The following is a 17,049-nucleotide window of genomic DNA, read 5'->3' as shown; positions in this document are numbered from 1 at the left end:
TCCTAATGAAAGCAAAAGCTTGCTGTTCAACACTATTTTAATTAAATTCGATACTGTGACAAAGCTGTTGTTTGTTCAATGCAAAAATATAGTTTTCGCCTAAATAACACATCTGTTGCAGTTACGCTAAAACTCCAATAAATACATATAAATAAATCCTGAAGATATTGTCAAACGCTTTCAGAATATATCTTAATTTCCTGCTTAACTAATTCCTAAGTACCAAGTTGTTGTATTAATTCAAAGAGAAAATGCACAAACCTTAGTGAAATTCCTAATTCTTCTGACAAACAAACCGCAAAACCGGTTCAAAATGATTCGTGACTCTCCAAGTGAATCGGTTCAATTCAATCTCTTCAAGCGAACGATTCATCCGCGAATCGAACATCACTATCCTGTGCATATGACAGCTCAGAGAGAGGAGAGAAGGAGGACCACGACCCAAAGGGGTAGTCGTCAGTCTTTCACCTTGTTTTTGGCAGCTAATCACACCCATACAGACTGAGAAGAAAAGCGGTGTCTGTTTTGAATAAAAGCGGTGTCTCTCGGTTTGAGGATTCATCCCGGGATACTGAATGGAAGCGGCGGCCAGCCTGTCTGAGGCCAGGGATGGGAGTCCGTTATCCGGGGAATCAGCTTCCGAGGACGCGGCCACGGAGGATGGCATGGACTCTGGTAACTATCAGCTTGGGGTTTGATCTCAAACACGGGTTAGGAAAGACATCGGTTCATGCAATCTCATCTGCTTGATTCCTAGGTGGTTGGGATTCACATGGATAGAGCTAGCAAAACTAGCATTTATGAACGGATAAGGGACACTGATGCATGTGATTTGTCATACAAGCATCTGATTATTAGGGTTCACTCCAGGGACAGTGTGCATTTATGATATGCAGTTTTATGGCCATGTTGTCAGGTGGATGGTATGACAACCAGGTTAAAACCAGATTCAGCTCGCTAGCCTTCAGTATAGCAGGGACACTGGGCAGATGACAGATGGGATGGGGGGGATGGGGGGGATGGGGGGGGGGTGAGAAATGGGCTGAACGATGTATAGCGTTTGTTTAGGATAAATGCCATCAAATGTTTAGCATTTACAAAATTGAATGCATAAAGAATGATGTTAGATGACATATTATGTCATTATATAGGTAAAAAATGCCTGAATGCACTGTAAGTCGCTTTGGATAAAAGCTTCTGCTAAATGCATAAATTTAATTTTAATTTAATTTAATATTACAATAATGTTTTGATTTCTGAAGGATTTCTTAGACCAGTCAAGTAGGACTTTAACATTATACATGTATGGTGCAAGTTCTCTTCGTTTTGAATATTTGTAGGCTAATATTCAAACACCATACATTCACTGCTCATAATGTCTTAATTAATATGACTTTTAGAAAAATAGGGCCGTGGTAATACAGTGACCGTAATACCTCGGTTAGTTGCTATTTTGCAGTTCTTTATTTTACCTCTATTTTGTATTTTGTTATTTTATTCATTATAATAATTGAACATATATTTAATATAATATAATATAATATAATATAATGAAAAGTATCTCTCCACAACCTGGCCTTAATTTGATATAATAATTTAATAATAAATAAACATGTTTTATTAATGTTAACTATTTATAATTGTTAATAATGATAAAACATAATTTTATTCAATTTTATAATAACAAATAATATATAAGAATTAAGAAAAATTGATGAGTTCAGATGTAACATTTGTTTGTTGGTGGTGGTGCAGAATCTTAAATATTTCTTGTTAATTTACATCATAAACTTGTTGGGTAAAACATATTACATTACATATAAAGCATTATAAAAGTATTTTTAATGCATTAATTATGCACCTTATAATGCATTATATAATCTCATGAATAATTGCAACCTCCGTTATAGCACATTATAATACATATATATTTATTCTTACGTCTTTAGAAAGAATATTGCATTATAACATACAACAAACTACCAGTTGCAGATCTGAGAAGGAATCTGCAAATGCCTTTTAACTTTGGTTGCAATTATTTATAAAAAGATGCAAACTTGTGCATCTAACCATGACCCATGACCCTGACAAAAAAAAGTTAGTTTTCTTGGGTAATTATACAGAATCATTGTCATATCATATTTGTAAACCCACTCTATGAATCATATTGTGCACAAAATGTGATCCACTACATAAAGTGCCTGTGTTCAGTATGTGCTTGAGACTGACCTTTCTCCAGCTCATTGTTGACTAGATTTGTTCTTTTGCGTATGCGTGGAAGCTTTGCGAACGGCATTGTGGTTTCTGTTTTTCAAAGATGTAAATGTCAACACAATTGGCTCGTAGTAAATGTCACATACTGTCTTATGCACCAGTCTCATTGTCTAATTTTTAATCACCAAAACTGCATCCAAACAGAGACGGTTCACTCCCTGAATTCCCCTGGCACTGGCGTCTCCTGCCTCGGTGTCCTCCTGTTTTTATTGGTTTGCTCCCCGGCGTCTTTCGTGTAGATCTGTGTGGGAAAACATGCTGACTGTTGAGCACGCAATCACATGACATGTGTCTCATGGAGGTCTGTGAGTCATTTTCACACCTGGAGTAACATTTGGATGCACTCATCCACCCTTGTTTTTTCTGTTCATAAAATTAGATTCAATTTTGGGGAGTCACAGGTTTCGAAGAGTTCTTTAGCGGTGTTTATGTCTGCACATGACGCAAATGTCAAAATAATTTTTACATTTATTAGTGTTTTTAAAGATTCACTGTGTGAGTGAGCGTTAGATGATGGCAAAGGTAATCTAAATGTCAAAACTGGGCAATTAACGCACAGTTGAAAATTCAGAACTGACTGATACATTTCGGAAAGAAATAGTTATATATTATACATCCTCGTGCAAAACTCACTGTCACATTGCTAGGATATTACTGTGTAGTTGCTAAGGATGTTTTGGGTGGTAACTAGGGCTACAAATATTTTCGCAAGCTGCAAATTTTATTTATGTAAAAAAAAACTGTAACGTCGTAGAGCAATTTATTAATAAATCACTTTTTCATTCAGTCGCATGCAAGAAAATTTATTTCTGACGTAGTTTATGTTCATGTCTTCTAACCCCAAAGTTTTACTCAAACAAGATTAGCTTGTTTTGAAATTTTGTTGCGTATTAATTGGCATCAGAGTTTCCTTCCAGTTTTATAATTTGCAGTATCTCAAAATTCGCATAAATACATAGATGGCTTGGTTGGGTTCTTTCTTCAATATAAAATTTGTGATTCATTTGTTTACTTCATATTGTTTTATTGTTGCGAAAATTTTATGTTTGAATATTTAGAAAAGTCGAGTCAAATTTATTCAGTACACTATTTCTTGTGAATGTGCGTGACTTCAGATTAGCAAATAACTAGAATAGTAACAAAGTAAACAGTAACATTATTTGCACTACCAAGGTGTGTATGATTCTGATAATAAATTAAAATATGATAACAAATTACAGTTTTGATGCCAATCGTTGCGACCGGATCATTGAGTGCGTTAAAAACTGATTCAGTCTAATTTGTGAACAAATGATTCATAGTGCAGTAAACAATTTGTGCTACCAATCACTGTTCATGATTATAATAATAAATAAAAATACAAATACCATTATAGACAGATTTTTACAGCTACTGTAAATGAACTGGAAGCGACTGACATCAGAAGCCTTGCACATTCAAGTTAAAGTTCTAACATTAAAAATAAAAAGGTAGATACATTATAGTTTTAAACTTACAGTAAGAGATTTGTTCGAAGCTTTAAATATGAGTAATAATAATACTTTTTTTCACATGGTAATACAGTTATTGCTGTCATTTCTCCCCATCTGACTGATAAATTTCTGTTACTGTTCTGTTCAGTGGCCATCTCACATGGCTCATTAAGAACATCACTGAACCGATAATGGCCGAGAAAGGAAAAATCTTTATTGTAAATTAATAATAAATCAATTTTGAGGCTGTTACCGCTAAATGGACACTCTAAAGCACCCACTATATGATTGTCAAATGTACACTATTAAAGCATCTGTGAAATCCATACTTGGCTTTCTCTGTTTATACAAATAACATCCCATGAGATGCATATATAATCAAACCCTAGGCGATACTCAAAGCCATATAGTGTTGTGTTTGCTGATATCTCTTTGCAAAACAGGGCAGGGCTACACTCCTATTTCCTCAACTCTGTTATTCTAACAGCTCGGACTGCTGGGAGTTTTCAAGCTCTGGTGGTAAATGGAAAACAAGCAAGAATTGCATAATGGTGTCTCTCTGTATTCCTTGCCCCCCTCACTTATGCCCTGAAGAGGACAGAGCTTTTTATCGGCCATCCTGCAGACAATACCAGGGTTCTGGGAGACATTCAGTCCCATCAGCAGAGTCCTCCTGTGACGCATTTGTGTTCAAGACATCCTATCCAAACATTGTTTATGAACACAATGTGTTTTTAGCACATTGTTGCATGGTTTCTATGCTTTTCCGTATGGTTGCTTGATGGTTTCTTTCTGGCCCAAATCTCTCTTATGTTCACACTTGGCAGGTTTGGTTAGATTAAAAACAAACTCATTTGTGATTGCTCTGTTAGTGGGGTTCATCTGAATAAGTGTGAACTTATTCCAACTGCTTCCAAACAAACTCTAGTCTCACATTTCCAGACCTTCAGACTGACGGCAGAAGGTCTGGAAATCAAAGCCGCTTTGAATGGCCAAGGACCGCCCAAGAGGCCACATGATTGACAGGTAAAGCAACCAAACAAATTTTGTTTTATGCTGTGTTATGTTTAGGGGCATGGCACTGTACCCACAATAACAGACTGGTGTGTAAAACTCTTGGACGTATTTTATGCCATGAACTTTACATATTACACATACTTTTGAAAATCCAGCATTTAGTTGATCCTGATAAGCATGTATTGTCACAGTTGTAAACACAACAGCTTTCTTCTTCCATGAGGGGGTTTGGCATCTTTGTTTACAGGTGGGATGTTAAAGAACACGACTCACTCGTCTTTCCTGGAAATTCTGTAGAATTCAACCAATCAGATGACGACTTAGAAAACTCCTGAAGTATTACCAATTTTGTGTGCCTTATGCATCAGACATTCAGCCATTGGTTCATGGGCATAACGTCTGAGGCTGAGACTAAACAAACTCTGGTGTGGTTCGAAACGGGCCAAAAACTGTGAACTTAAAAAGGGAAAAATGCTCACTTGGTTTTCTTAAAAGCTATGTTGCTCATTACTGTTCAGTACAGTTGCCAGAATTGACTTCTCTTGCAACAAAGCAATCCCTTGAGCTGTTTAAAACACCACCATATTACACACATACAATAAGCGCATTTAGCCCAGCACTCAGAAGTTTTGGATGTCTGGCATGTTTGCAAAATATACATCATAAAAGCTGTCCAATAAGGTTGTGACCAAATCCTTATACCTTTTGTTTTGTATCTTTAGTCCCCCTGTTAATATTGACAGTGTGAACGCTAAGCGAATCGGGACTAAATGTATATTTTAAATTTTTGGTCCAGACCACAAGTACCAAGAGAACTGAACTTTGAGTGCAAACACACCTAGAAATTCTGATCCCTAAATATGGACTATATCCATCCTTCAGATTAGGTCTGTTGGATTCTGTCATCCATATTATCGTCTGCCAGATGAAAATGGTAAAGCCCATATTATGCCATATCACCCTGCCATATCACCCTGGAGCCCAAGACCGGTTTCCCACTGAAGCGAAGCAGGGCTGAGACTGGTCAGTACCTGGATGGGAGACCTCCTGGGAAAACTAGGTTGCTGCTGGAAGAGGTGCTAGTGAGGCCAGCGGGGGGTGCTCACCCTGTGGTCTGTGTGGGTCCTAGCGCCTCAGTGTAGTGATGGGGACACTATACTGTGAACGAGCAACGTCCTTCAGATGAGACGTTAAACCGAGGTCCTGACACTCTGTGGTCATTAAAAATCCCAGGATGTCTTTCGAAAAGCGTAGAGGTGTGACCTCGGCATCCTGGCTGAATTCGCCCATTGGACTCTGACCATCATGGCCTCTTAACAATCCCCATATCTGCTGATTGGCTTCATCGCTCTGTCTCCTCTCCACCAGTAAGCTGGTGTGTGGTGGGCGTTCTGGCGCAATATGGCTGCCGTCACATCATCCAGGTGGATGCTGCACACTGGTGGTGGATGAGGAGATACCCCCAGACTATGTAAAGCGCTTTGAGTGCCTAGAAAAGCGCTATATAAATGTAATGAATTATTATTATTATTATAAATGCTAAGAATTTGCATATAGCTGATTGCACAGCCTTTTTAAAGCCTACACCATTTCATAGCATGTGCAAATCAGCTTGATTGTCCCCAGGTGAAAATTGGGTTTCCCAGAAGTTATGAGCAATAACTGTAATAATTGTCGTCGTTTAAATTAGATTTGCTCAGATCTCTTAACTCCCACAGAAACGGATTGTTTTCTATTAGAGCTATGAACTTATGAACTATGAATAAATCTGTTGAATGGCTCGTTACTTGAATGAAATTCGCAAGAGGAACTTTGTAGTTTTTGTTTTCATCTTGCAGATCAGATGTGAGCAATGAAAATGGTTTGTGTGCCTCACTGGTGGATTTACAGTCTCTTATTTCCTTTGGTTTGCTTTTTACAGTTCTGTTTTACCAGATTTTGAGCTGTCTTTCATATGTTGTCGTGGTTTTACTTCCAGTTTTTAGATTTTTGCAGTCATACCTAATGATATCCTTTACTCAAATAACATAATTATATTAAGTCTCTGGTAAATTTAGTCCCATATAATGAATGATAGCTTGAGGTGTCAAATGTCATCAAGTTCTTAATTTCAAGTCCATTTTGAGCTGGATGTGATCACACCTACCCAAAGTAATTTCAGGAGGTGTTTTGTCAATTCATTAGTAGTGGAGATGTTATAATAAGTGTTACCCACAGACTTACACTCTATATGTGGCAGCACTTTCCCTGGGGGAAATATATATGTGTGTTTAATGTAAATTTAAAACAACAGATTTAAGTGCAAATGCATTCTCTGCCAGCAGGGGGTGCTTTAAGATTGGCAGAAATAGCAGTTTCCCCAGTAATGGCTGCAATCAATGCAGCTCTGTGCTTTTTATCAGGCTTTTCTGAAGACAGTTGGTTCCCTTCAAAATGATAGATTCATATAAAAACACCCATGCTGTGTTTTGATTTTTAAATGTGCAGAGCTATGTTTATTCAACGAAGTCAAAGCCTTTTGGAAAAAATCTATTTGTGGCGGTCAGTGTTGATATTGTGGTGGGCCACCACAAATAAACCAATGTATGGGATTCCCTGAAGCTGTAACCTGTGTTGTAGAAGTTGTCAAGTTCAATATGGCTTGACGCAAGTTGAACATCATCTCATAATAGAATAAAAATATTATGTTAAGTTTAGCCTTAAGTAACTAAGAGAATTTAGGTTAATTTAAGCTAATACTGTAGCTATGAATGATATTATCATCAACTCTGTTTTACACAATTTACCAGATGCTTGATTTGATTAGTAGAGATGGGTGGGTTTAGGTTTCAGGGGGTGGAGACGGGTAGGTTTAGGTATATGTTAGGTGAGAGGAATTGGATCTGGATCCAACCTCACCCCCTGGATCTTGTGCTCTGCATTGAGGACCATCACATAAATCCTGCAGCATGTTTGTGCTCTAGCTTGAACTGAAGCCAGACCTATCATTGGTGAACAAGTTCTAGGAAAAAGCTATTTTATGGAGAACCACAGTGTTGCCTAAACAGCTTCAGGATCCCACATTGACAGCTGGATCCAGTAATAACAAGAACTAACCTGGTTATGAGGCTTGTTGGTGTGGATGTGCTATTTTAGAGGTGAAAATGGAAAATTGGTTTGTTTGGGAAATTGTAGCCATTATTATGTTTTTTCCTAACTTTGTGCTTCCAACTTTTATCCATGCTACAACAAATGTACCAAAAATGCTTGCTTGTTGGTGGAAAATCCAGCTGGTGATGTATTTATAGTTGGACATTTGCTAGTCCAGGCTAGCAATTAGTGCTGCTGATAAATTTTAGAGGAAATTTGACTAGCTGAAAACCAGTCTACAGCTGGTTATGCCATCTTAACTGGTCTGCTTGTGGGCCAGATGGTTGACCAGCTGGGACCAGGTACCGGGTTCCAAAACACAGTTTATTAGCCTAAAGGTGTAGTTCACCCCAAAAAAAATGGTATTCACTCATAATTGACTCTCTGTGGTAATTAAAAAGCCAAATTCGCCCTTTGGCTTCTGACCATCATGGCCTCCTAACAATCCCTATATCTGCTGATTGGCTTCATCACTCAGTCTCCTCTTCACCAGTAAGCTGGGGTGTGGTGGATGTTCTGATGCACTATGGCTGCCGTTGCATCATCCAGGTGGATGCTGCACACTGGTGGTGGATGAAGAGATACCCCCCTTCAATGTAAAGTGCTTTGAGCGCACCGAAAAGTGCTATTTAAATGTAAGGAATTATTATTCATTATTATTATTATAATCTTCCCCTACCTGGTAATCATTTCAACTGTATTATTGAGTCAGTTAGACAAGAACTGATTGAGTCTAATTTGTGAACAGATCATTCAGGGTGGTTTCAAATGATTTATTAAAGATCTGACTCTAACTAATTATTTGTTCAAAATAACAAACTAATATCCTTAGGGTAGATGATAAGATTTTCCCCTGCAATTAATATATAATTGTAGTGACTAGATCAGAGTCATTAAAGGGTTAGTTCACCCAAAAATGAAAATTATTTCATTAATGACTCATTGTCATGACCTCATGTCATTCCAAACCCATGAGACCTCCGTTCATCTTCGGAACAAAGTTTAAGATATTTTAGATTTAGTCCGAGAGCTTTCTGTCCCTCCATTGAAAATGTATTTACGGTATACTGTCCGTGTCCAGAAAGGTAATAAAAACATCATCAAAGTAGTCAATGTGACATCAGAGGGTCAGTTAGAATTTGTTGAAGCATCGAAAATATATTTTGGTCCAAAAATTACGACTTTATTCAGCATAGTCTTCTCTTCCGGGTCTGTTGTGAGTGCGTTCATAACACTGCAGTTTAGTGATATCCGGTTTGCGAATGAATCACTCAATGTAACCGGATCTTCTTGAACCAGTTCACCAAATTGAACTGAATCGTTTGCAATGGTTCGCGTCTCCAATACGCATTAATCCACAAATGACTTAAGCTGTTAACTTTTTTAACGTGGCTGACACTCCCTCTGAGTTCAAACAAACCAATATCCCAGAGTAATTCATTTACTCAAACAGTACACTTACTGAACTGCTGTGAAGAGAGAACTGAAGATGAACACTGAGCCGAGCCAGATAACAAATGAAAGATTCACTTGTTCTCGAGTCAAGAACCGGTTGCATCGGTTTTCGGATCACCAGTAGTGATGGGAAGTTCGGTTCTTTTCCGCGAACCGGTTCTTTCGAACAGTCCGATTCAATAAACAATAAACAATCGAACAGTCCGGTTAAAAAAAAACGTACACCGGTTCTTTTGCACTCGACATAATGACATCATTGGCGATGATTGGCCTTTATTCAAGCCTTCAGTTTACCTGCGCTCATAACATTAGCACAGAATCAGTTCAGAATCAATCACCAAAAGAACCAGTTTGGTTCAGACGCGCTGTGTGTCATTCTGCTTCGCACTGAATCACGCATGCACATCATCAGCTCCTCGGTCTCGAATCAGATGCATCCAACAGAAACGGTTTTTGACTCGAGAATAAGTCAATCGTTCGTTCGTTATCTGGCTCGGCTTGGTGTTCATCTTCAGTTCTCTCTTCACAGCAGTTCAGTCAGTGTACTGTTTGATTAAATTAATTACTCCCGGATATTGGTTTGTTTGAACTCAGAGGGAGTGTCAGCCGCATTAAAAAAGTTAACAGTCATTTGTGGATTAATGCGTATTGGAGACGCGAACCGTTTTAAACGATTCAGTTCGATTTGGTGAACTGGTTCACGAAGAACCGGTTAAATCAAATCATTCGTTCGTGAACCGGACATCACTACACTGCAGTGTTGTGAACGCGCTCATAACAGACCCAGAAGAGAAGACCATGCTGAATAAAGTCATAGTTTTTGTTATTTTTGGACCAAAATGTATTTTCAATGCTTCAACAAATTCTAACTGACCCTCTGATGTCACATGGACTACTTTGATGATGTTTTTATTACCTTTCTGGACACGGACAGTATACCGTAAATACATTTGCAATGGAGGGACAGAAAGCTCTCGGACTAAATCTAAAATATCTTAAACTGTGTTCCGAAGATGAATGGAGGTCTTACGGGTTTGGAACGACATGAAGGTGAGTCATTAATGACATAATTTTCATTTTTGGTGAACTAACCCTTTAAGTCAGAGTCTGGTTCATTGAAGGACTGACTCAAAATAATGATTTGTTTACAATCACAAACTAATGTGTTTTGGACAGATGTTAAGATTATCCCCTCCAGTTAGCTGCTAATCATTGCAAACGGATTGTTGACTCAGTAAGTCAGGAACTGATTCATTCTAATTTTTTGAACCACTTTAAATGATTCATTGAAGATCTGATTCTTGACAAAACAAATGATTTGTTCACAATCAAAAACTAAGTTAGGGCAGATGTTTTAATGTTCCCCTCCACTTAGCTACTGATTGTTGTGGCTGGATCATCAAGTCACTGAGAACTGATTTATTTTGGTTTGTGATTGAATCATTCAGATTTTCTGAATTTTCTGAAATTATTTCAGATGATTCTTAGAAGATCTGAATCAAAAGAAAGATTCCATCACAATCACAGGCTAATTTGGTCAAGATAGGTAAGGGGTCTCCAGTCTTTTGTCCTCTGAGAGCTACTTTATAAAAATGAAAGTGGCTGAAAGCTACCTATTATGTTATACTTAAATCTCTTAAATAACGTGTCAGTCTAAACTGTTATACACGGTATTGTTAAAATGTGAAGGAAATTTTCAAAAATACTGATACACTGAAATCATTTCACCAAGTTTTATGTCGAAAACCAACAAATAAATTTAGTATCACTATGCATTTTTTGTTTTCATAAACATTGAAATAAAAGCATTAAAAACATGACCAGATTTTAAACTAACAAAATTTTTAGAACATGCTGACATGTACAACATTATAAACCTCACATTTTAGCCTTTAAATATTTTTTTATTGAAAAGGATGAGTCACAATGATGAATTATATTTTATCTGCTCTATAAACAGTTCTACATTAGCTAATATGCGTTCTAAAAATCTCAATACTTCAGATAACAATGGAGGGTATTTTCCATCGACAAGTTAAGATTTTCAACAAAAATTTTCGAAAAAGATTTTTGCATTTGTTTCAACAAAAACAGCTCGCAGGCTCAATAAAAATGTAAATCCACTGTCTGACAGCAGGTGGCACTTAAGTAAAAGCAGAAATAGAGCTGTTTCCCCGGTAAGCTCTGTAAACAAAGCAGCACTGCGCTTATAAACACTAATTTGTTACACATTCCATAGTGGGAAGATGAAAAGCCATTGAAACTTTTCTGAAGACAGTCGGTTCCCTATTATACATTCATAAAATTAATTCAATCATACATTATTCCTTATAATTTTTTTTAGCTCTGTGTCTTATTTAATGTTTTCACCCAAAACGAAACCTACTCAATGCACCTGCTTGAGACTCTTACTGACTTTGTTTAACCCTGAACATTAATATCAATCAAATATTGGTTTCATGATAATTAAAATATGAAATAGGATAATTAATATAACTTCACTGTCAGTATGTCAAAACATAATTAATTTACATTAGAGGGGGTGGGATATCTGTCTATATTAGCTCACTCTGATTGGATGAAAAGTACGTCTTGGCGAGCTACCTCCAATCAGGCTACTGGTAGCTCGTAAGCCATGTTTTGGAATAAAGGAAACAAGCAACTGGCACATTTCTCAGAATGTCTTCTTCTCTGTTCTACCAACAAAAGTCACAGAAGTTTAGAAATGACATGAGGGTGAGACTTTAGCTGGATTTTACAGCAGGCCCGTGATCTTAGATTTGCAGATGTTTTCTCACTGTATGGCTATAAGCTGCTCTGTCCAACGGCCAGAGGCCTATTTAGAGCAGCATGTGTCTGTTGATGTCACATGCATATGCAATTTCAGGGAAAGCTTGTTGACCTTGATTGGGATGCCATGGAAACAGCTCAAGGAATCCAGCCGTCATCTTCACATGGTGTATTTTTATCAAACCATCTTTGTCAACAAATGTCCCACTCACTGTTGACAGCTGCTGCTGATGCTTGAGGGGCGGCAATGGAATATAAGTGGAGGCTGAATAATGAAGTCTGCTGATTCAATGTGATCCATTTGCTCCTGAAGTCTGGTTATATGTAGGCTCTGTTCATATTTCATACAAATCTGATTTGGTTTAATATCTTTAGGGCTGACAGTCAGTGCTTTCATTTTGCAAATGGTATTATCTTATACTTTTATTCAGATATTGTTGTGAATATTCACTGTTCTTTTTCTTTCCTAGATTCTACATCGAAAAAGGCTTTCATAACAGAGGTAGGTTCCTTTACCACATATAAAGAATCTCTATTGTCAGACTGCAAGTGAACCTGTTTATGGAGGGATTGCAGTTTGGTGGTGTCTCATATTTTCACTCTTTATACCAGATGCCTTCATCGTCAGGCCAGCCGGCCCATGGGAAGAAGATTGGACACAGAGGTGTGGATGCTTCTGGAGAAACCACATATAAGAAGGTGCATTGTGCCTGTTCAATTTCCGCAGCTTTTTATAGATTTGATTCCATTCGGATTATTTTAGTTACTTAATAAAATATAGAAAATAACTGGATATATAATAAAAATATAAAAAATTTTTATTGGTTTATCTGTATCATCCAGAAGTGTAATATTGCTTAAAAGCTCAGCAGAAATGTGACACTAGGTGACATCAAAACAGAAAATGAAGAAGAAAAATCTCTGGGTTTAGGGTTAATATTTATGTGACTCACATCCTTCATATCAATGTGACACATCCTCTATATTCTCTTTAGACCACATCTTCAGCACTCAAGGGGGCCATTCAGCTAGGGATTGGCTACACGGTTGGCAACTTGAGTTCCAAGCCTGAGCGGGACGTCCTCATGCAGGATTTCTATGTGGTGGAGAGCATTTTCTTCCCCAGGTGTGCTATCTTTCTGAGGTTGAGGGTGGATGTGGAATTTCACATGCAATAAATTATCTTCTCTTTGTTCTTCCAGTGAAGGGAGCAACTTGACACCAGCCCATCATTTCCCAGACTTCCGTTTCAAAACTTACGCTCCTGTCGCCTTCCGTTACTTCAGAGAGCTCTTCGGGATACGGCCAGATGACTATTTGGTGAGAAATATAAGCTAAAGGCTGGATTTTATAATAAATGCTTGTATTTATTCAGGACTAACGAATTCATTGACATTGTTTATGTTTGTGTTCGTCTTTAGTATTCGCTCTGTAATGAACCACTGATCGAGTTGTCCAATCCGGGAGCCAGTGGCTCAGTCTTCTATGTCACCAAGGACGATGAGTTCATCATAAAGACAGTCATGCACAAGGAGGCAGAGTTTTTGCAGAAGCTTCTTCCTGGATATTACATGGTGAGTTGCTGTACTTTGACTGATGCCTTTCATATTAGTGGTCAACCATTATAGGTTTTCAATGCCCAATGCCGATATTGGATATTGAGCGAGGCATATATATATTATGCAATACATAATATAATGCATAATATAGTAACAATATGTAGCCTATATAAAAGTGAAATGCTTATTTTAGACAATATTAAATACATTTTACAACTGACACAATGGTGGACTAATATTTATGGTCAAATATCAGCCGATTATCTGCCAGGGGAGTATTTATTGTTGTATCACCAATCTCAAATCTTAAAATTTTTCAGCTACAAACATTTCACTTAAGATATGCAGTTTATGTTATTTTGTTACTTTTTAAGACATTTTATATTTGACCATATCGTTTTTTGACAAATATTAGAATTTATCAGGCAACATTTTAATATTTAGTGTTTTATCATTTATTAATTCAGACAATAAATTGTCGACTGTTGGCCAGAACAAATAACAATAATTAATGGTCAAAATTTTATTATTGTTTCATATTTGAAGCGAATGTGTATTTTCAACATCTGATACCTATCTAGAAATCAGGAAAATAAATGCTGCATGAAATGATAGTTTAAGTATATAAAACAATATATAGCATAGATAAAATTGCTAAAACACTTATTTTACACTATATTTAATGTACTTCAGAACTGACACAATGGTGAACAAATATTTATTGCCAAAAATTGGCTGATTATCCTGCATGGCCAGTATTTTTTGGTCTATTACTGTTACAGATTTCTACTATTTATATTTCTGAGCTACAGTAATTTCACAGTAAATGCATAAGTGATTTTTTTGTTACTTTTCGAGAAAAAATATATCGGTACCATAACAGTCATTGACCGATGTTAGAATTTATTAAATGTTTTATGCAAAAAAAAATTTGTTTACATTTTTAACACTGTTTTATTTAAGTAATGTATTTAAGAAATTATTGATTATTGGCCAGAGCATGAAAATAATTATCGGTTTACTGGTATCAGACACAATTTGAATATATTAAGATATATTTTTGAAATGGCCAACCGATATTGGTTTTCAGTGTCGAATATAATATACAATATGTGTGTGTGTGTGTATATATATATATATATATATATATATATATATATATATAGATATAGATATAGATATATATATATATATATATATATATATATTAGAGGTGGGCCTAAAAAGATGCTCAGGACAGTTGACGGGCCACTGCTGCGCTTCGTCACGTCATCTTTTTCACGTGTTTTTAAGCCTTACCGCTTGTCGATTTAAACATTAAAGCATCCAAAAACAAGACGCGGAAAAGCTGAACAGAGTAGCTGGTTACTCGCGCGCTGTGTTCGGTGCGCACGAGAGAGAGCCGCGTCTCACGGACAGCGACACTGAACCGAGCTCTCTTCTGGGAAGTTCTCCTCGAAGTCCCTCCTGCACCTGAACCAACAAATACAAATCGCAGTTTGAACAAACAAAAAGATGTGAAAGTGCCCAATTCAGTACTTGCGGTGTTCTGGTGTTCAGGGCTCACGCAGAGAGAGTCGTCTCAAAACGCTTGAACACCGAATTTGCTTATTTTTGTTCTTGTGCCGACAAATACATACAAAATATGTCAAAACAGCCACTTTGGAAATTATACTCGAAAAAACTGTCAGTTATTTCTTAAGTGAAAGTAAACAGTTGAGGAAACAAATGGGATGTGTATTATATTGGATGCGTTCATCGTCTCTTAAAGTGACCGCGCCTAATTTAGCTACTGGTTGCTCTAATGTTAATCCAAGAAAATGAAAGAAAATCGCTCACTGCTCTTGACTGAATTACTTTGTAGTTTTAACAATCAAACCAAAAAATATCCAGACACCAGATATAATTTTTGATATATATAGCAAAACTGTAATAATGTGAGAAATGTTGAAGGTGTCTGAATAAATGTAGGTTTGATTGTATATTTCATTTTTACATTGAAGACTATCCAGTGCTATTTTACATTTAATTATTTGGTTCCTGTACCTTGACACCTACAAACTTACCTACTTGACACCTACACCTACAAAAAACTCAAACTTTGTGTAAATAGCACAAATAAATAAAAATAAACAAACATACAAATTAAACAATTTCAAACAAGGCCCACTGGTACAACCTTCACCGGGTCCTCTCTGACCCCAGCAACGGCTCTGCTCACGCCTGTTTCACACATACTCCGTCTGCAGTGTGTATGCAGTCCGTGTGCGTTACGTATGTGGTGCAGCACGGACTCGATGTGGTTTCACACAGGACGCGTTTGCAGTCCGCTACTCTGTACGTAAACGATCGCTGCACTGCTGCAGACGCAACACTCCTGGAACGCAACTGGAATCCATTAACATGGGTGCGTAAAAAATATGCAACGCATACGCACTGCAGACGGAGTATGTGTGAAATAGGCTTAAGGTTGTTTGCACCTTGTGCAATGTGGAATTAGTTTACAGCTTTTTCAAGCACTTTGTGATGCATTTTGGAAACAGGAGATGAGCCCCTTTTCTAATGCACCAGCTAGCTTGAGAAACCCCTTCTCAAACACTTACTGTTTGTCAATTTTATTTGAATAACACACATTCTGAATGCCTTCGGCAGAATTCGAATGAGCCATTTTAATCTAGATTAATCTAGATTAATTTCAAGATCACAGTGAGATTAATCTAGATTAAAAAAAATAATCTATGCCCACCACTAATATATATATATATATATATATATTTGTTTATCAGTCTGATATATCGGTGTATCACTGATGCAGACCTTTTCAGCTACAATAAGGTTTAAACTACGATAAAATACATTGATTATGTTGCACTGTTTAATTTTCTGTAATTTTTGAGAAACATACTTCTCAGCCTATTATAACATGCTGTCACAAATCAACCGTCTGGTTAAACAACAACACTGCTGATTACCCAACAAGCTGTTTTGAAATCATTTCACCCCTGAGGCGATATGTCTACTATTTAACTGAATAACAAAGCAAAATGACACAATTAGCATGTAAGCCATGCTCGTTCCAGCTTTCTGTCTCCAGTGGACCATTTCAATCCACAGTAAAAGTACAAAAGGGTTTGGTTTCCAAGAGAACGTGAGTTTTTTTCAGTAGATGATGCCTAAATGGGTTCTCAGTGTCAGCAGAGTCTAACCAGTGACTGGCTTGACTTGTTCCATCCATTCATCTGGAGCTAATGAGCCCATGAATGGTGACGGATTAGTTGTTGTTTAGCAACAATGCTGACCTTGGCCAGTTCGTGGTCTACAGAAACTGTCTTTATTACTGTCTGGCTTTTCCT

The 17,049-nt window shown here is 37.2% G+C and overlaps 1 protein-coding gene across 3 annotated transcripts in view; it reads left to right on the top strand.

Moving 5' to 3' along the window:
- The first annotated feature begins 235 nt into the window (after window positions 1–235).
- Window positions 236–17,049, top strand: part of pip5k1ca (phosphatidylinositol-4-phosphate 5-kinase, type I, gamma a) — a 29,269-nt gene continuing 12,455 nt past the window's right edge. For 2 of the 3 annotated variants that reach the window (XM_059543002.1, XM_059543001.1), the window contains exons 1-6: window positions 240–675; window positions 12,608–12,639; window positions 12,750–12,836; window positions 13,133–13,263; window positions 13,340–13,457; window positions 13,559–13,711. In XM_059543002.1, the coding sequence (XP_059398985.1) occupies window positions 576–675; window positions 12,608–12,639; window positions 12,750–12,836; window positions 13,133–13,263; window positions 13,340–13,457; window positions 13,559–13,711 (621 nt within the window). In that variant the 5' untranslated portion in view covers window positions 240–575. Of the gene's footprint in view, window positions 676–12,607; window positions 12,640–12,749; window positions 12,837–13,132; window positions 13,264–13,339; window positions 13,458–13,558; window positions 13,712–17,049 lie in introns of all 3 variants that reach the window. The other variant, XM_059543000.1, reaches the window with a different exon arrangement.

The sequence above is a fragment of the Carassius carassius genome, chromosome 48 (genome assembly GCF_963082965.1).
Source record: "Carassius carassius chromosome 48, fCarCar2.1, whole genome shotgun sequence".
NCBI lineage: Eukaryota > Metazoa > Chordata > Actinopteri > Cypriniformes > Cyprinidae > Carassius > Carassius carassius.
Note: the sequence above shows the minus strand (reverse complement) of the source record. Positions and strands in the feature narration are given on the sequence as shown.